The 21,186-nt window shown below is 46.9% G+C and overlaps 1 protein-coding gene across 1 annotated transcript; it reads left to right on the top strand.

The window, feature by feature from the left end:
* Positions 1–7,268: 7,268 nt before the first annotated feature.
* NAT8 (N-acetyltransferase 8 (putative)) lies at positions 7,269–8,981 on the top strand. Its single transcript, XM_029937602.1, has 2 exons — positions 7,269–7,338; positions 7,958–8,981. Exon 2 carries the CDS (start codon positions 8,011–8,013, stop codon positions 8,737–8,739), a length of 729 nt encoding a protein of 242 aa, XP_029793462.1. The 5' UTR covers positions 7,269–7,338; positions 7,958–8,010; the 3' UTR covers positions 8,740–8,981.
* Positions 8,982–21,186: the final 12,205 nt, after the last annotated feature.

Genomic DNA, 21,186 nt, shown 5'->3' with positions numbered 1-21,186 from the left:
AGCAAACTTGTCTGTGAAGGGCGAGATAATAAATATTTTCAGCTTTGCAGGCCATAAGGTCTCCGTTGTATCTACTCAACTCTTGCTATCATACTGCAAAGGCATCCACAGACCATAAGTAGTGAGCACTGCTGTGTTTCAGTGATACTTTATGGATAAAAATAAGGGATGGACAGGATTTGACCTGAGGGCCTTACTGTGTGGATATCTGAGTTAGGTTAGGCTTTGATTAGTCCCTAAAGCTTAATGGCTTCACACGACAAAAGTTTGTGTCTTGTTCAGTTTACACAGCCAGGTTGTGTGAATCTGTAAACAATGAGGATAGTGACTCAGGAACTCAGTTTGCTTATCTCATGTTTCACTGTCCAAAGCCAGTCACATGGCCCTGCTAACCTCATAAGGGACAGAGAAGTGTGATCCTGCCCTGTGCTGGAAAGCAGGGAGGTAGAAATACTTAGTGATTTCTATCATGATCATAAGTAATAAAGTACATATGCACATAGCTAACATTTCCCGTGTGTACTGTGCTTAGCATTGTATATGCGCTACCTCATTTAGTCCTTACTACAACCCCAAGAGATTTTGCCAGCAAGGAAACAGAGTCAGTCACTGAACTCCATTTCAAACCTGTAGAACAACTGACAATAATACAGTGAAAGTCCATGTACCTTTCATGCGAATTCACTATCTGTTGCTAACATTTCGCTACATTTGCTTGCTCTTGCTCTCCTATCTGCCTGTCTGCGTTCAGGTGGGTGTACACACATACACCTTTGCTGCAGGATTTGAAGTGAGTTGCAGACATGTTTCTTCAGCCTATGCAGTGTTTAGCGGTCATATCTCAGTCTCCTTTAATCTACAACAATCCTCTTTTTAAGAATGATGTTGAGGGGTGCCTGGGTGGCTCAGTCGGTTGGGCGTCCGGCTTCGGCTCAGGTTAGATCTCGCGGTTCGTGGGTTCGAGCCCCGCGTCAGGCTCTGTGCTGACAGCTAGCTCAGAGCCTGGAGCCTGTTTCAGATTCTGTGTCTCCCTCTCTCTCTGACCCTCCCCTGCTCCAGCTCTCTCTCTCTGTCTCTCAAAAATAAATAAAAAGCATTAAAAAAAAATTAAAAAAAAAAAAGAAGTTGATATTTTTTGATGTCTTTCAGAATTCCACACAATCTGGATTTGTTCATTATTTAAGTCAACTTAAATGTTTCAGATTTCGTGTCCTTGCCATTGCAGGCCATCAGGAGGCAATGTCAGTTGGCCCTATCATTGGTGATACAAAGACTGGTCACTGGGTTGAGGTGGTGCTCCCCCAGACATCTCCACTGCAAAGACCTCTCTTGCTCTGCCCGGGATTAAAACTCCAATCTACATGACCCCAGATCCTAACAACTCTGTCCACTGTCCCTCCCATGCCATCAGGCTCTCATTCTCTTATTGATGTGTAACATGTCACATACATATGTACGTCCTCTGTTATTACACACTTAGGCTGCTTTCAGCGTTTCACTTCACTTTTGCAAATAAACATTTGTACATGGTTCTCTTTCTTTAATATAGCTTCTCTGAAGTGGAATTATTGGGGATGAGGAGTTGAACTCAGAGCAGAAAAGTGCCATTCTGCAACCCCACCCCCGCCCCCAGCTTTGCAGCCACTTCCTGCTCTTGCCTTTGCTGACAGCAGCCACTCTGCACTCATGTCACAATACTGAGAAAACCATAACCTAGTTTGGTTGGTCTTAGAATAAGCAGTTTGTATTCATCAAATTTGCCTCTCAGTGATGCTTTCACAGTCCTTTGTGCCGCTGATCTCGCATGTTCCCCTCCGGATCTCTCTTCACCCTTAGACCCTCTTCTCTGAGTTCCAGGTGGCTGACCTGTATGTCAGTTAGAGGTCTCCTCTTCTTGGAGTCTGCTTGGGTTTAGCCAGTGGGAGGCCAAACAGATTAGAGATTAGAGAGGGGGAAGAGTGAGGCCAGGCTATTTATTAACTTGACCCCCTCCGTGTACGGTCAGGTGCACTGGCTTTGTCCCTGAACCTTTCAACCCCTGGGTGAGGTTCCCGTCATGTCACCCTTCCACCTTGTTTCAGGTCTCTGGGCAATAACATACTCGGTGCCTGCACCATCTTTCATCCCCTCTATCCATTTATACCTTCAGAATTAGTCCCTTTAGCAGCTGCATAAAATGTTCTGAAGTTACCCTAATTTGAGTGTTGGGGGGAGAGCCTTTCACTTTCTTAGAGAATTAGTTGAAAGGTCACAGAACATTTCTGTAGAGCTGGAATCACTGACCTAGGATTTCTGAGCATCTTATACCAGGATGACCCATCCACCTACTTCTTTCCCCTTGAAATGATTTGCCAGTATTTTCTTCTACTCATCTCTTTTAAGTGATGAGTTCTCGGTAAAAGTGCAGGGCACTGGCCTGATGCTGGGTTACTGGGAGCCCCTAGGAGAGGTTAGAGGACAGTCTTCCTGCAAATTTAATTAAGTGAAATTGAAGCTATTTGCAACTACGTGGATAGAACTAGACAGTATTAGGCTAAGCAAAATTACAGACAGTATTATATGAGGACTTTAAGACACAGAACAGATGAACATAAGGGAAGGGAAGCAAAAATAATATAAAAACAGGGAGGGGGACAAAACAGAAGAGCCTCTTAAATATGGAGAACAAACAGAGGATTGCTGGAGGGGTTGTGGGGGGGATGGGCTAAATGGGTAAGGGACATTAAGGAATCTACTCCTGAAATCATTGTTGCACTATCTGCTAACTAACTTGGATGTAAATTAAAAAATAAAATAATTAAAATAAAACATTTAAAAAATAAATGCCCCCCCCCAAAGAAACTGAAATGATTTTCTCTTCTCCCTGAGACTTCCTAAATGTAATGCCTCTCACTCACCATCATCCATCTCACTGGCCCATTTCTGAGTTGTGCTGGTGCAGCAGGGAATGTTTCTCATAGATGTAAGTGTGGGGTTTTAGTGACATGTTCCTCTCCAATTCACAATTCTTGGAATAACAGTGATTCTGTGAGGTCTTAGGTAGGACATCTCTCAGCTTTTCTGGACTTGGTTTCCCATTTGTAAAATGGGGACATTAGTATCAACCTTAGTTCTTGGTTGTCATAAATAGCAGAGCTAAGAAAATAGCTTCCTCACAGTGCCAGGCATCTGAATTCTCAGTGAGTAACAGCAGTCTCTTCCATTTATGTACCAGGCAGTAATGCTGAGGCAAGTAGTAAAATAAAATACGGCTCACTACTGGTAGAAAAGTAAAACAGTGCCGCCACTTTGAACAACAGTTTGGGCATTCCTCACAATGTTAAACATAAAATTACCCACGCACCACAGTTGAAAGGTCCCGAGTAGGGGGTTGGTGTCGGCGAAAATATCTCTAAGAAAGAAGACAGACAAGACGAACAAGACAGACGAGAGAGGAGAGAGCATGGATGGCGGTTGGTAAAAAAGGACACTCCTTTATTGAGATAGCCAGGGTCTTATATACCCTGGGTGATTACATCATTCTCGTCAGTAAGTAACAGGTTTAAGTCATTGCAAAAAGAATCCCCTAATGATAGTCTGGTTTTAAACATATGATAGGTCTGAAGAATTCTATGAGGAGATATACATCCCTTAACGCCCTGCATTAATTATTCAAGGGTGGGATGCTTATCCTTAAGCAAATCTTTTGGGAGAGGATTATGTTCACTCCCAGAAAATAAAGTAAATCATACGATGAACAGAAGCCATATGTGCAGCCCAAGAGGCAAAATATTGTTTGAGGGTTATTATTGCCTACTGGGCCCCAACACATATGACCCAGAAATTCCACTCCTAGGTATATACCCCACAGAATTGAAAACAAGTGCTCAAACAAAAACTTGTACCCAAGTGTTCCTACCAGCACTATTCACCATAGCCAAAAGGTGGAAACAACCCACATGTCCATCAGTGGATGAACAAATAGACAAATGTGGTCTATCCCTACCATGGAATATTATTCAGCCATAAAAAAGCAAGGGCATACCCATACATGCCACACCGTGGGTGAACCTTGAAAACATAAATTAAAAGAAGCTGAACACAGACGTTCACAAATCACATGATTTCATTTAAATGAACCATCCAGAAAGCACGTTAGTTGTTGCCAGGGTCTGGAGAGAGGAGGAGGAGACAGTGACTGTTCCTGGCAACAGGGCAAGGGAATTCCTTTTGGAGTGTGGAAGTGCTTTGGAACCATATAGAAATGGTGGCCGCACAACACAGTGTGCACGAAATGCCATTGAATTGTGCACATTAAAACAGTTAACTAAAACATGAAATAATAGAATAAGCCTTACCTTCAGAAGTTCATGACCTTAGCTAGGTCCCTCTAGGTTCTCAGATACGCTGAGGCAGGCCGGGTAGATTCCCAAGCCTCCGTTTCATCGTCCAAAAGCAAGAGCCTGGAGCCTCAGCCCGCCCCAGGCTTCATGTTGTACTCAGGGGATGAGCCACGGGTCCTCCATCCAGAGACAGCTGCTGCCAGTGTCAGACCTTCTGCTCTGCATGCTTGTACATTGTTTGCAGGTTACATTTTCCCCAAAATGAGTTAAAACCTGTCTTAGAGCCTATAGTTTTTGGAACTATATTTTGACTTTTTTTTCATGTCACTAAATCCCTATCATCATTGTTTGAGGCTGTGAGGATGAAAAGCCTGAATGTAAACCAAGGCCACGGTGTTTGGAGGAGGCCAGAGAAGACCAGAGAGAATGCAGAGAAAGAGAGCTTGGGAACAGACGACAGACCTTTGGCCCTTCAGCTTGACTATGAGGTTTTTGACTGGTTAATAGGAGACTCAGTAGGAAAACTCAACTGTACTTTGGAGCCCTCTGTCCCCCCTGCTTTTGATTCTTAGTTCAAATTTTATTTAACATTGAAATGTTTAAATATTAAAATGTATGACACAAATGTAGCAAATACCCATGGCTCACCATTCAGATTTCACCTTAGGCTCTATCCTCGTGGCCTTGCTGGGTGCAAAGACCCGGGATGGTGAGCAGCCTCCATCCGCTGCGTGCCTGCGGTTCCTGATCAGAAGGCCTCAGGGTGGTACCACCAGGCACAGTCATGATCTTTCTCTTCAAGTCTGTCTCTCTCCAGCTTCCCCTAGAGGCTCTTGCCAGAGATGTGGCTATCATCTCTGACCCCTTCCTCATCCTCACACCCACCCGGATCATTACAAACTCCTGCCATTTCCGCCCCCCAATGCACCTACAGGCGGGCTGGTGCTGACCATCGCCTCACTCTGGTCCAAGTCACCACTTACTCTTGTAGGTCCTCTGCTAGCCCACGTGGCTTCCTGGTGAACACAGGACAAGGCACCCGTTTCACACAGACACAGCCCATTGGATACACAGCTCAATGGGAGCCAGGCCTTTGAGCAAAAAAGAAAAAGGTGCCTTCTCCTTTGGCCACGCTCAGCTCTGTGCCAGGGCTGATGGCCTGGTGAGTGAGGCAGGGCTCTATTTTTGTTCCCACTAGCCCTCCGTGGTCAGACGCTCTTGAAAAGTGAGCAACCTGCCTATCTGTACCCGGAGGTTCTTTTTCAGCTGCTCTGTGGCACTTGGGGGGATGGGGGCGGGGGCAGGGATTATGTGCTTCCACTACTATTTCTTCCCCTTCACCCTCCACATGTAGCCACAGCAACACGTGCACGTGCCAAGGTGACTCCCCAGCTAAAAGCAGATCCATGGGGGCGCCTGGGTGGCTCAGTCAGTTGAGCATCCGACTTCAGCTCAGGTCAAGAGCTCACAGCTCAGAGTTCATGGGTTCGAGCCCCGCATCGGGCTCTGTGCAGAACACTAGCTCAGAGCCTGGAGCCTGCTTCAGATTCTGTGTCTCTTTCTCTCTCTCTGCTCCTCCCCTATTCACGCTCTGTCTCTCTCGCTCTCTCAAAAATAAATAAATGTTAAAAAAAATTTTTTTAAGCGGATCCATGGCTTCCCGTCGATCTTGGCAAAGAGTCCAAATTCCGTAACTAGGCCATAGGCCCAGGACACACGGATCCTTGCACCCTCGCCACTCGCTCCCTCCCTCCGTGGCCATGTTGGCCACCTTTCCCTGGAAACCTTGCCTTTGTCCTGCCTCAGGGTCTTCACGCCTCTGCTCCCTCAGCCCCAAACGCTCTCGTTCCCTCAGCCTTGCTCAGGCCTAGCTCTCCTTCCGGTCTCGGTCTCCACTCAGGGGTCCTCCTACGGAGCCCCTATTAATCCTCTCGCATGGCCGGCACCCCTCCACCCCGCGCTTCGCCATGCAGTCCCCGGAATCTCGCGAGGAGCTTCGAGGCCGGGAAACCGGGGTCTGCCGGGCGCGGTGCTGTAGCCCAATAGGCCCTCGGCGGCATGTGCTCCGGCGGAACGTTGGATGACGCTACAGGCAAAGGCTTGGGTCATGGCTTCAGGAAGCAGACAGAATATGGAGTGAGGGGCTTATGTGGGCCGCAGGGTGAGGGCACGTCTGGAGAGGAGCAAACTCAATTTGGGGAGGGACGCTGCCCCCTCGACCACATATCCCTTTCACAGAGAAGGGATTTTTATATTTTGTTTCCCCCTGCTTTTGTTTACCTCAGCGCCAAATATTTAACAGCTGTTGTGGCACAGACTCTAACGACCAGAACACACACCAGCTGCGGGTGGTACTGATGCCCATCGCTGTGTGTCAAAGTCGCTCATAGTCGAAGAGGACGCCAGGAGCATAGTGGTTGCATCATACAGAATACTACCGTGAATGAATGAATGACCGAATGCATGAATGAACGAATGAACTCACGCAGAAGGAGACTAGTGAGATGAGCGCAGGGAACTGCAGATGGTCGGTTTTCCTCAGACCAGGTAATGCCTAGGCAGGGAGAGAGCACCTTGCGTGCTTAGCCTGGATAGCTAGCCCATGGTGACAGCGGACCTGCAATCCCCAGGCTCCTGGGAGCTGTGTGGAGGGGCTGAGAGTGCACACCAGAGCACATCAAGGTGCTCGCTGGGAGATGCTCTGGGCCTTAACCACCACAGGAGGAAAAGTGTAGGCCATCTGCAAGGGCCAGGCCCCCTGAGCTGTTCCAGACTCTGCTTCCCGCCTCCAGGCTGTCTCTGAGGATCATAGGAGTGGGCGGAGAATGCACTTCCTGCTCTGTCAGAGCCCAGCCCCTCAGGTGCAAGAGCCAGCCAAGGCGGTGGCCATCCAGGGAGGGGCGGGGCCCTGGTGGTGGAGCAGGCCCTGGGCAGTCTCTCCAGAATACCAAGCAGAGGCTGAGGGCAGAGACCACCCTGAGGCTGCTCTGGATATTCAAGGCTGTTGTGGCAGCAGGTGAGAGGACACGGGTAGAAGGACAGTGTTTTGAGAGAGGCCCGGGGCCCCAGACTCTCCAGATGTCAAGGCTGCCCCTTTTTTGGTGTTTGACTCTTACACCACCTCAGCAGCCTAAAACGTTTGCAGTCAAGGGGGAAGGAGACTTTGTTGAAACTTGGGGGCACAGGATTTCTGCAGTGTTTGGTCCCTAGAGAGGGTCCGAAGGTCTCGGGACACATGGTCTGGCTGCTGCATGGTGAGGTCCCCAAAGTGCCAATAAGCTAGGTGAGCCAGTAAAAGGGGAAAGAGGGTGGAGAGGAGGGTATTTTGTATATCACAGCTTTGTATTTACTTTATTAAATCTTCAAAACAATCCCAGAAAGCAGGTCTTTATTTGGTCCTATTCTACAGATGAAAAGATGGGCTCAGAAAAGTTAGGTGACACTAAGGTCACACAGCTAGAAAGGGAAGGAGCCAGGATCATATGCAAATCGTTCTGACCCTACACTTTCTCCCAGTGGCTGTGGACTACATCCTCTTGGGCAAAGGCAGCAAGAAATGCCCTTGAGCAGGGTCTCCCCCACTCCTGGGAGGTGGCAGAGATGGGCACTCACCTGACTTCCTCTGTTTTCTCCAGAGTGGCCCCGAAGGTGTGCAGCAGGGACGCCTAGCTCTCTCTCGCTCCCGCTCATGGATTTTAAGATTCAGGCTCAGCAGTCTTCCATGGCTCCTTATCACATCCGCAATTACCGGGAGAAGGACCGCACACAGGTCCTGGACTTGTTCTCTCAGGGAATTAATGAGCACATCCCCACCACATTCCGCCACATTTTGAAGCTGCCCCGAACCCTGGTGCTCTTGGTTGGGCTGCCCCTCGTCTTCTTCCTTCTCTCTGGTTCCTGGCTGCTGGCCCTTGTAGCCAGCCTCACCCTTCTTGCTGCCCTGAGATTCCTCTCCAGATACCCCTGGACCAAGTTTTTAGTCATGTCTTTGCGCAAAGACATGTCTGACATAACCAAGTCCTACTTCGGGAAGCCTGGCTCCTGCTTCTGGGTGGTTGAGGCTGAGGGGCAGGTGGTGGGCATGGTGGGCGCTCTGCCCGCCACTCTGCAGAAGGAGAAGTTGGAGCTGCTTCATCTGTGCGTGGCCATGGAGCACCGAGGCCAGGGGATAGCAAAAGCTCTGGTCAGGACTGTCCTTCAGTTCGCACGGGACCAGGGGTACAGCCAAGTCAACGTCAGCACGTCCATAATGCAGCACTCGGCCATGGCCCTCTACCAGCGCATGGGCTTCCAGAAGATGCACCAATCCTTCCTCTCCATGAGCTGGAGGCTAATGGCTGTTCCTATAGTTAGCTTTGTCTACTGCCTCCCCTCTGCTCGGGCCTCTGAGATAAAGGGTCCAGGAGGGGGCCCGTGATCTGGTTCCTTGTGGGTCAGAAGAGGGCTGGGTCTGCTGAGGTCACAACCAAACCCCAGAGTATCAGTGTGACAGCACAGTGAAAGCTTACTGCTCGGTCATGTGGGAACGCAGTGGGGTTGGCAGTGGCCGGCTCTGCTCATGCAGTCTTTTGGGTTGCCACGGTTTCACTTACCTAGTGCCACAGAAGTTGCATGAAAACAAACTAGTGAAATAAACAAACACAAGTGAACATATCCCTAGTTCATGTGTCTGTGGTCAGCAATTTAGGCTGGACTTGGCTGGCAGCTCTTCTGGTCTCCGACAGCCTAATTCACCCATCGTGGGGTTGCCAGGAGTGATGGAGCCACTGGGTCCTCACATTTTCCAACAGGTGAGCTCATCCACGGTTTTAAGGTAATTGCAGAGGAGCAAAAAGTAAGTCAAATGCTTTTTCAAGCTTCTTGAGTGTGTCACTTCTATGACATCCCAGACCCGGGGAGAGAAATCGGCCATGCCTCTTTAGTGAGAGGAGCTGCAGGCACACAGCAAAGGGCGGAGGAAGAGAGAGAGGACAATTCTGTGAGAAGGATTGGGGCCCCCACGCACCGCCTCCACGGAAAGGGAAGAAGGCAGCCCGGGACAGAGAGTGGGATTTCAACCCGGGCTAGACCTGGAAGTGGAGCAGCCACCAGCCCCCTGTCGAGGCCCGTCATGTGGCCCAAATAGGCCTGAAGGGAGGCTGGGAATGTGTGTGTCTGGGGAAGAGGAAATGTGATTGCTGAGTTTCCCGGACCTACCACACCTGGGACCCTGCTTCCTCTACCAAAGTGCTCTGAGACTCCAGATTTTCACAGTAGCCTAAGGCATGACCCTTTTGTCCCCAAGCCTGTGCTACAGTGGTGAAGTGGGGCTTAGGCCCCATGCTGGTGTATGCAGCCCTGTGCACCTTGCCCAGCTAGCTAGCTCTTCACTGGCACCAGGTCTCCTCCGACCCATAGGCTGAGTCTGGGGAGCCAGTGAGTCCTCTGAGGACACGGGAAGTCCAGGCACCCTTTCAGTCTGCGTCTTGTGACACAGCAGTATTTGGGGGCCTCTCCCATTCTGGCAGGGTGCCTGCTCATAGCTTATCTACTGTGTAGGGTCAGTCAGGCCACAAATCAGGCCTGAACCTGCTGGCATTGTTACAGGCACATTTCACCTAACTGGGGACCTTCCATCACATGAATGGGGTGGCTGCAAACACTCATGTTTTATTACCCAAGGGCAGGGGTCTCAACTGTGTTCCCCTCCATTCGGTCTCTTTCCTCCCTGGCCTGGGATCACCCACAGTCCCTTCTGCCAGGCGTTCTACCTCCTCCAGGCCTCCTGCCTTTGTACCTTCCCCGTGTGCTTCTCTGAAGACTGGACCATCCAAGTCTCCTATTACACCGTGTCCCCCCACCCCATGTTCTAAATCAGGTTCCTGTTTCCTCCCAGTTGTGTTCCAGCTTCTTGTTAATGGCAGGGCCTTGGGCCCAGCTTCTCTGAGAGGTAGGAAGAGGAGGACATCAGCCCTCACCAGCTGTCCTAGGCTCAGCCAAGTAGTCCCTCAGGAGGAGTTCCCAAGTAGGCCACCAGCTGATGCTGGAGATGGGGGAGGTCCACGGTGGTCCCAATGTCTTGAAAGTTTTAAGTGACAATTAAATGGTTTTGCTCCTCCAAGGTAGACATGGTCCATGCCCTCCAGGGGCTTACAGGCCAGGGGACGGGTGGGGAAAGACCAAGGAGGGAGCAAGTGCACATATGTTGTCCTAAGTGTGGGGACTGTGGAAGTTGGAAGTACTGGAGAAAGAACCTCAAAAGGACACCCACCCCGCAGACTGGAGGAGGGTCTCCCAGGGGGAACAGGGCTTGTGCTCCTGAATATTTGGGACCAGGAATGGAGCTTGCCCGTCTCTTGCTCCAATTCCCTGCACTCATTGTCCCAACCATACTGAGCTTTTTCTTCTTTCAATAAACCAAAGCTTTCAACTTAAAGCCTCCACACATGCTTCCCTCTGCCTTCTGCTTCTCCCACCTATCCTCTGTTTGAAAAGTGCTTTGTTGAAAAGCGCTCCTCCACTTTTCAGCCAAGTGGCAGGGGTAACTGGGTTGAAAAGATAACTTCTGAGCAGGTAGGAAGCAGTTCATCCTTTTATGGCAGTCATTGCTGTTTAGTCCCTGCTACTTAAAGGGCGGTCCCCAGATCAGCAGTGGGACATTGCCTGGAAGCCTATTAAAAGAAACTGTGAATACAAAGCTTATTAGCACACTGGATTGGTATTAGCACATCAGCATTAGTCCTAGTCAGTTTTCTTCTAAATGCAATATGACAGCCACCCTCCCTTGAGCCTCTGGCTTCACCTCAAGTGGGGAAAGTCAAGCAACCCCTTGCTCCCTATTGCCTGTTTCCCAGAGGGTGCTCTAACAGCCAGGGACAGAAGCCAGGCCCTCCCTGGATGGTGCTCCTTTGCTCATCTTCCCCAGATTGGACCCACACTCACTGTCAGTGGAGTTTTAAGCAGTGCTTTTCTGCAGAGTTCAGATAAGGGGCCCAAAGCCATACAAGTGAATGTGTCTGTGTTTGTGAATTGCAAGGAGGGTATTTAGGTCAAGATAGTGGGCTAAGGATAATGGGAAGTTAAACTGGAGCTTCAGACCAGGCACCAGGTATGACAGATAAGAAATAAGATCTGAAATATAAAAAAAAAAAAAAAAGAAAGAAAAAAAGAAATAAGATCTGAGACCTAAATGTGGAAATTCCAAAGGGGTTGCCAAGACAGTTTAGGGGGTTTGCGGGGGTGGCGGGGAGGGGAAATGGAGAGTGATGGCTTAGTGGATGCAGATTTTCTTTCGGGGCAATGAAAATGTTTTGAGTCTCAATATGGTTGGTGGTTGGGCAACACCATGAATGTACTAAATGCCACCGAAGTGTATACTTTACAATGTTTAATTTTGTTGTACGAAATTCACTTCTAAAAAAGTTTTAGATATAAGAAAAGGGAGGGTTTAGATGACTCTAAAACCCAAAGGGAAGATACAAAAGATCGGAGAGAGCAGAGACGCTGAGAGGTCGTTATGGGAGTTATGGCCAGCCCACAGCGAATCTGCCCCAGCCAAGCAAAGGGTGGGCAAGGAGCCATCTGCAACCCAAGCCCAGTGCTGGAGAAGCCTTGGGGACACCTATGTACCCTTCTGCTGGAGCAAGAGCTGATGGTTGACACTTTCCTGGGAATCTAAAAGTCACAGTCAGTGTCTATGGGCCTGGAACTGTGGCAGAGATATGAGCAGCTGGGGGAGAAGGGCAAGGTGGAAAGGGAGAAGGTGGGGAAAGAGGAAGAGGAGGGGCTGGAGGAGAAGGAGGAGGGGAAAGTGCTTTCCTGAACTGGGCCCAAGGAAATGCAGACAGAGTTGAGGCCCTGGCTTACAGGGAATGGCAAAGAGCAGATATGTGACTTGTGCAGGGATCCCTTTGGGCAAGTGCGGGAGACTAACAGGTTTCTAGAAAGTAGGAAGGAGGAAGGGTGTGGTCCAAGATAGTTTTACAGGTCAGTGACTTGGACCCAGCAGTAAAAAAAATGTGGACTTTAAACTTCCCTTCACCTTTTTTCAGCTAACAAGCAGTTTGTTCAATTTGAAGGATGAGGTTTTATTCTGAACTCGGCAATATTTTAAGGACATCAAGATTTCCTTGTATGTAACAGTGGAGCTACTGACACGAGTTTGGTTAAAGTAGGGTAAATTTTTTAATTTTGCCTGCCATACACTTGCCGCTGCCTGGCACGCGCAGGTGTGCCGTGTGAGGGGAGTCCGTGTGGGGAGGTCTGCCGGCCCACGTCCCCTCCTGTTGCCCCCGCCTGCCCGTCTTCCTTCTCTTCTTGTATTTGTAGTATTGACACAATATTACATACATTACATAAAATTTACCATTTTAACAATTTTTAAATGTGTAGTTCAGTAGCATTAACTATATTGAAAAGGTGCAACTGTCATCACTATTTCCAGAATTTTTTCAATACCCCAGAGAGAAACCCTGTGCCCATGAAGCGGTAATTCCCCATCCACCTCCCAGTCTCTGGCAACCACTGTTCCACTTTTTGTCCCTATGAATTTGTCTTTTCGAGGTGACTCATTTAAGTGAAATCATACACTGTTTGTCCTCTTGTGTGTGGCTTATTTCACTTATCATGTGTTTAAGTTCATCCATATTGTAGCATGTATGAGAATGTCATTACCTTTTGAAGGCTGAATAATATATATGTACACACACATACATACCACATTTTGTTCATCCATTCATCTGTTGATGGGCATTAGCGTTGTTTCCACCTTTTGAATGGAGTTAATTTGTTTTTAAAACCATGTAGGAAAAAACAGCATTTAATCTACAGGGGCGATGTAGTGAATTTTTAACTGGGAGCATTATCAGGGAGGTTCAAAATTCATTTTGCGTGTATTACAAACCAGGTGGTTACCTTCTGAACAAAATCTGTGAAAATGCTCAGCCCTGTCTGCTGGGAGTAAGGTACCTAATTTAGATTTTTGCTACATATGAGTCTTGTTATACAGAGTTTCATTTTTTCAAATGTTTGCTTATTTTTGAGCGAGACACCACAAGGGACAGAGAGACAGAGGATCCGAAGTGGCCAGCCCAATGCAGGGCTCCAACTCATGAACCTTGAGATCATGACCTAAGCTGAAGTCAGATGCTCAATGACTGAGCTACCCAGGTGCCCCTACACAGTGTATTTTAGAACAACTGTACAGGAAATACATACTTGTGATCAGGTGGCAGACTGGGGCTTTAAAGCTAGCAGCTGAGCTCACTGGACACAATGGCATCAACTGTGAGCATTAGAGGAAACGAAACAGGCCAAGTCACCTAGAGCTACAGTGAGAGAAGGTGCCTAGGGGAGAGCAGATACCTGAAGGTGCCTCTCCAGCCTCTAGGGGCATCTTATCTCACTGGGGTGGGAACAAAAGCAGCCGGGCACTGGCTGCTTTTAACAGATGCCCAATGAGGTAGAGAAGTGCCCGGGGCAGGGGCAGGGGACAGTGAGCACCCCCATGGCTTTGTGGGTCTAGGAAACAGGCGGGCAGAGAATCCTCATGGGGAATGGGCCCTGATCCTACCAGAAGCCTGGAGTCTTGGGGTGGAAGGGGGCTGATGTTTGGCAGGACAATGGGTGCCAGCAGAGCTCTCTCCATGGGGCATTTTGAGAGGTGGGAGGGAAGAGGAGGGGGTCTGTTGTCTGTTGGGTGCAACAACGGGGACAGGTCCCTTTGCCCAAACCACTGAGGGCACAAGTAGCTTCTCCTTGGAAGTATCAAGAGGCAGTCTGGATGCTTAATGATGCTGCATAAACTTGTGATTTTGAACTTGAACTCCAGTTGGACATGAGAAGCTGAACAGCAGCCCTTGCCTGTCTGGTGAGAGGCTGACCGAAGCAGGATGAATAGGACCAGGCCGCTGGGGGCTCAGGGCTGCCCACCACACCCACTCCTATCTGAGAGGTCAGACAGGCCGCCCCTTCTCTGACTGCTCCCCTACACAGCATGCCCTTCATTTTCTTCTCATCACATGTTTTCAAACTGCTTCTTTTTCCTTTCAAATGATTTCAAGTGTATTTTGTCCTCACTGCTGACAGTCTATGGTTTCTTGAATTGTTTTAGCTTAATTTTCCTCCTCATAGGCTATCTGACCATTCTAATTTTCCCTCTTCAAAAAAGTTTCTTCTGTGTACACTACCTTAACTTATAAACTGGCTTCATCACATATTTTTTTCTTAATTTTTTTAAATGTTTTATTTGTTTTTTGATACAGACAGAGACAGAGCATGAGTGGAGGAGGGGCAGAGAGAGGAGACACAGAACCGGAAGCAGGCCCCAGGCTCTGAGCTAGCTGTCAGCACAGAGCCCGACGCGGGGCTCGAACCCACAAACGTGAGATCTGACCTGAGCCGAAGTCGGAGGCTTAACCGACTGAGCTACCCAGGTGCCCCTCATCACATATTTTTGAAAGTTATTTTTCCCTTTTAAAAATCATGCCTTTAGAATTTCTCTTCTTTTGATATTTTATCTCTTTATTATTTATTTATTTGCTTCACACCCAGTGCAGAGCCCAATGCAGGGGCTGAACCCATGGTCAGTACCTGAGCTGAGATCAAGAGTCAGATGTTTCACTTACTGAGTCCTCTGGGTGCCCCTCTTCTGTTGATATTTTAAATGTTTTAATTTAGGCTTTTCAATTCCAAGCTATACATTTCACAAATATCTTTGATGTTTCTGATTTTTATTTCTTATAGCTGTAATTCCTTTCATTGTATTTCATTTATTTTTTATTGTGAAGAATATACCTAGCATAGATTTTGGCATTTTAGCCATTTTTAATTGTACAATTCAGTAGTATTAAGTACATTCGCTTTGTTGTATAACCACCACCACTGTCCACTACAGACTCTGGACCCACAGAGCACTAACTCTCTGTTTCCCCTCCTCCAGCCCCTGGTAACCGCTATGCTACTTTCTGTCTCTATGATTCACCTGTTCTAGGTACTGCTTATAAATGGATCATACAATAGTTGTCTTTGTGTTTCTTTTTTCTCTTCACTCTCAATTACCGCTTGTAAACTCCTATCATTTTAGATTTTTATCTATTTTCTTTGCATCCTTAATTTAATTAAAAGTTGTTTTTATAACAGTGACTTACTTTTGCTTTGTTGTGCTGAGGGAGTCACTCCATATGGAAGGCTGGCCTTGTCCTGCCCTCCACTTCTTTCATGGTCTTCCTGGTGCCCTTCTCTAGATCTTCTATTCTTTTCAAGGCTGGCTTTCCAAAATCTCTCTGGATGACTTGAGACAGATTCAAAAATCTTTCTGGGCAGTTAGCACTCCTGGGTTGCCCTGATGTGACTTCCTGTCATATGTGGGGGCTCCCTTGGTCTCCTCTCCCGCTTTCCCTGGTTTCAGGTTAGGCTGTCCCCAGACCTATTTTATTTTAAAGTAAAATCTTAAAAAAAAAAAAGTAAATTAAATTTCAGAGTTCGGTATTTTAATTTGCTAAATCCAGAAGTCCTACTGTGGGCATTACCCAGAATTCTATGTTTATTTATTTATTTAGTAATCTCTATACCTAGTGTGGGGCTCGAACTTATAACTCCGAGATGAAGAGTCCAATATTCTTCTGACTGAGCCAGCCAGGCACCCCTTAAAGGTTTTATTTTTAAGTAATCTCTATACCCAACATGGGGCTCAAACTTACAACCCAAGAGATCAAGAGTCAAATGCTCTACCAACTGAGCCAGCCAGGTGCCCCCCACTACCCAGAATTCTAAAGTGCGGTAGAGTCCACAGGCTGCCATCTTTGTCTTCAGAAGTCCAATAGGAGGTATGGACTAAGCCCTTTCCCCTCTGCATTTTCCTCCAGGCTCTACAGAAAAACTTACCAGACTGAGTTAAAATATGACAATTTACCTTACCATAGGAAAAAGGCCATTTCAGAAAGGAATTACAATGCAGATGCACAGGATTCCAGATCTAGGCAGGCCTTCACCAGTTGGACAGGTTGATATCATTCCCTGTAGGTAGAGAGCTTCAGGGGACTGACTCACACCAGAGAAATTCAGAGGGTGGGGCCTAGCCTAGCTAAGGCCCTGGGCTTGGCCTGCACTCCCAGAGTTTGCGCAGACAGAAGATGCAGTGTTTTCTGAGGACCAGATTTAGGACCTGCACACACACACACACACACACACACACACACACACACGAGGTTCGCATGGAGTATTCTGCTAATAATGTGCATTTCCAATTAATAATCAAATCAAGCAATTTATCATATTTGTACAGCCAGTTGTTTTTCCTTCTGTGAAACTACCTGCTCACATTTTTAGTATTTTCTTCTATAGATTAAAGAAAAAACTGACTTGTAGGAGTTCTTGATATATTTTGGATACAAATCCTGTGTTGGTTACATGAGCCACAATTATTTTCTGTTTTGTGCCTTGTATTTTTACTCTCTTTAATGGTGTCATTAAATTAAGTTTTTACATTTCACTAATTGAATTTATCAATCTTCTTTATGGCTTGCACTTTCTTTGTTCCTTGACATTTTTCCTGAAGTTCTTAGAGATACTTTTCTATATTTCTTCTAAAAGTTCTCATGTTTTGTCTTTTACATTTAAGCCTTTAGCTTTTTTTGTTATTTCTCTCAAAATTATATATATACACTCATCTATTTGAAAGAGTCAGAGTTCTATGGATTTGTGACGCAACGAGCAGCCCTTACGCTTCTGTGTGCACACTCACTTCCATGTCTTAAACATTTTTTAAAAAATTATTTCCAGTATAATTAACATGCAGTGTTGCATTAGTTTCAGGTGTAGGATACAGTGACTCAGCGCTTCCGTACAGCTGGTGGTCATCACCAGTGCGCTCCTTATTCCCCTTCAGCTGTTTCACCCAGCCACCCCCTCCCCTCCAGTAACCATCCGTTCTCTGTTGTTAAGAGTCTGTTTTTGTTTGTTTGTATCTTTTGGTTTTGTTCATTGGTTTTGTTTCTTAAATTCCACGTGAGTGAAACCATAATTTGTCTTTGCCTGACTTATTTCACTTAACATTACACCTTCTAGATCCATACATGTTGTTGGAAATGGTAAGATTTCATTCTTTCTTATGGCTAATATTTCACTGTGTATATACATATATATGTACACACACACACACACGCCACCTCTTCTTCATCCATCCATTATTGGTGAACATTTGGTTGCTTCCGTACGTTGGCTACTGTAAATAATGCTGCAATAAACACGGGGGTGCATGTATCTTTTCAAATTAGGGTCTTCGTATTCTTTGGCTAAATACTCAGTAGTGGAATTACTGGATCGTACAGCAATTCTATTTTTTTTTTTTTTTTTTTTGAGGAATCTCCAAACTGTTTTCTGCAGTGGCTGTACAAGTTTGCATTCCCACTAAGAGTGAAAAAAGTTTCCTCTTCCTCCACATCTTTGACAACACTTGTTTCTTGTGTTCATTCTGACAGATGTGAGGTGATGCCTCATTGTTGTTTTGATTTGTATTTCCCTGATGAGTGACGTAGAGCATCTTTTCATGTGTTTGCCAACTGGATGTCTTCTTCGGAGAAATGTCTCTTCATGTCTTCTGCCCATTTTTAATTGGATTGTTTGGTATTTTTTGTTTTTGTTGTTGATTTTTTTTAGGGAGTGTGCGCACGTGTGCACATGGGAGGGTGAGTGGTGTGGGGAGAGGGACCTTAAGCAGTCTCCATGCCCAGTGCAGAGCCTGACTCGGGGCTCCACTTCACAACCCTGAGATCATGAGCTGAGCTAAAATCAAGATTCGGACACTTAGCCAACTGAGCCACCCATGTGTCCTGGATTGTTTGTGGGGTATTTCTGAAGTTGAGTCATAGAGGTTCTTTATTTATTTTGGATATTAACCCCTTATGGGATATATCATTTGCAAATATCTTCTCCCATTCTGTAGGTTGTCTTTGTCAGTTGTTTGCTGTGCAGAAGCTTTTAATTTTTTTAAATTCTTAATGTTTAATTTTGAGAGAGAGAGAGAGCATGAGGGGGGGAGAGGCAGAGAGAGGAGACACAGAATCCAAAGCAGGCTGTGCTGACAGCTCAGAACCGGAACTGGGGCTTGAACCCACCAACCATGAGATCATGATCCGAGCCGAAGCTGGACGCGTAACTGACTGAGCCACCAAGGCACCCCCAGAAGCTTTTAATTTTAATGTAGTCCAACTGTTTAATTTTGCTTTTGTTTCTTTTGCCTTAGGAGACATATCTAGGAAAATGTTGTTATGGCTGATGTCAGGAAAATTACTGCTTATGCTCTCTTCTAGGATTTTTGTGGTTTCAGATGTCACTCACTTTCACATCTTTAACAGACTTGTATGGCTCCTTCTCCATTGCTCAGTTTTAGGCTTGTCTGTGGACTAGTTACTGGGAATTGAGGCCATGTTGACACCATGCATGTGCAATCTTCCCCTTCCCAGGCCCCCAAAGTGGTTAGACCACCGGTCAGGGAACATGAATATTCTGTTAATATTTTAATACATAGCAAAACTATGATCGTTTATCCTTTTATATAGATTTTTGTTTTCTTTTCTTATCCTTGGAATTACCTTTTCTTGGTTGTTTAGTTTTCTATATAGTGTCACCTATTCAGCCAGCCCCAAACTCTATCAGATGTTCAAACAGATCCCCATGACATCAAGATGCCTCTGGAACCTATCAGTTAGACCTCCCTGAAGTCTCTCCCGGAGCCTCTGGCCTCCCGTCTGGACTGATGACCTTCTGTGTGCCATTTGACGAACCCTTATTGAATCAAACACACGCTACGCATTGTGTTAGGCCTGGCAAAATGAGTTGATCAGGCAGTGCTGATTCTTGCCTTCTCAGGGCTTAGATCTAGTAGGCGATTCAGGAAACAAACTCTGTGCCTATTGTTTTCTACTCCTGCTTATTTTCTGGGGTCTGGAGCTAAAGCCTACCTGTCAAAAGATGGCACCAGGTGTGTGTCCCTTGCTCAGCAGTTTCCTCCCTGGCCAAAGCTCTCAGCCTCCAAGTGAGGGACTGACAGTGGGAACTACATGAACACTTTCCCACCTTTTCTCAACTGCTCCTTGTCTCATTAAATGAAGCTAGACTAGGCATTTAAAAAAATGTTTATTTATTTTGAAAGAGAGAGAGAGAGAGAAAGCACAAGCAGGAGAGAGGCAGAGAGAGAAAAGAGAGAATCCCAAGCAGGCTCCACCTTGTCAGTACAGAGACCAATGTGGTGCTCATTCTCACGAACTGTGAGATCATGACCTGAGCTGAAATCAAGAGTCAGACATGTGGGGCACCTGGGTGGCTTGGTCGGTTAAGCATCCGACTTAGGCTCAGGTCATGATCTCATAGTTTGTGGGTTTGAGCCCCACATTGGGCTCTGTGCTGATAGCTCAGAGCCTGGAGCTGCTTCAGATTCTGTGTCTCCCTCTCTCTACTCCTCCCCCACTCATGCTCTGTTTCTTTCTGTCTGAAAACAAATAAACATAAAAAAAAAAAGTCACACACTCACCTGACTGAGTCACCCAGGTGCTCTGTAGCCTGGGCATTTTTCAGTCCAGCTCTATCAACCCCAGGGCAAGTTGAGGTTCTGGACTTAGATCCTACTGTTAAGCTGTCTTGTGTGGGAAGCAGTGGGTGAGGCTGGAGGAACTGTGGTTCACAGAGATGAGAATAGGTCAGGGATCCTAGGAATATGTGAATCCAGCCATGCCTCCTGGGAGATATGCTGGACCCCAAACCCCATGCAGCACAGTAATAATAAGACTACTCAGAGTCAAGGCACCAGCATCAAAGCATCAAAGCAAACAAATCCAGGGACAAAGAATGAGAACCACACTCCACAGACAGTGAAGGAGAGAGGGGGAATCTACTCTAGTGTTTAAGGAGGAGTCGGCTTGGGTTATCTGGTATTTTCTGGCCACCTCAGCTCTCTGAAAGATGCAAGAGAGAGGCAATAGGGTTAGGGATGTGGATCAAGAAAACGAAGCATCCACCCTATGTACCTTGTGAGTTTTATACCCTTAGCATGTAGCCCAGTCAGATTTGGAAAATGACCCTGCCGTGGGGGTGGTAGTAAGTTTTCTTCAGGAACTTCATCATGGGGAGTTGCCAAGAGTGCCCCCTAGAGGCCAATAATGTTAGCTTTAATTTTTGATAGTATTCAGAACCACTCTGCATCCCTTCTCCACCAGTATTCACCAATATTTAGCGAAAAATTGGGAAAGGGCTGTGAGGCTTCACAGTCAGTAAAAATAAAACCAACATTGTAGATTAAAATCACCCAAACTCCCCAACAGGTAAAGATGAAGATCACGTTAATAGTTCAGTGTGGCCTAACTCTTTAGTGACTGGCCAGAGCAATCATTCAGGACACAAAACCCATTGTGATTTATAGGTAAACCATTCTGCCTTCTTCATACACTCTCTCACGCCACACTGCACGTGCTGATGGTCACCAGAGGCCTCTGCTTGGGGAGGGCAGCGACAGAAACTGCCCTCAGAAAAGAAGTGGTTGAGGAGGCTTACCCTCTAGGAAGGAGGGCAAGAGGGTTCTCAGGTTAGGTGTGAACCAGATCTAGGAAGAAGCAATTCAAGAATGAATCCCCATGACAGGTCAGAGCCGGGGCAACAGCTCAACCTGGGCCTGGCCTTCTTGTACCTATGCAAGAAGAAAAAACAAAACAAGAGGTTCAATGTCCTGCCTGGGATGGGAAAAAAGCACTTTCAGAACAAGTTCCTGATATGGGTGCTGGGGTGTGGGAGGCTGGTGGAGGGTAGGAGCCAAACATGGCCATAGGTGTGGCAGCACAAGGTAATGACTCTGGCCTATACCGGGTGCTCAGGCTGGACTGACCAGGGCAGAATG

This window comes from Suricata suricatta, chromosome 4, assembly GCF_006229205.1.
Source record: "Suricata suricatta isolate VVHF042 chromosome 4, meerkat_22Aug2017_6uvM2_HiC, whole genome shotgun sequence".
Lineage (NCBI taxonomy): Eukaryota > Metazoa > Chordata > Mammalia > Carnivora > Herpestidae > Suricata > Suricata suricatta.
The sequence above is the reverse complement of the archived record's forward strand: the minus strand, read 5'-3'. Positions and strand labels throughout refer to the sequence as shown.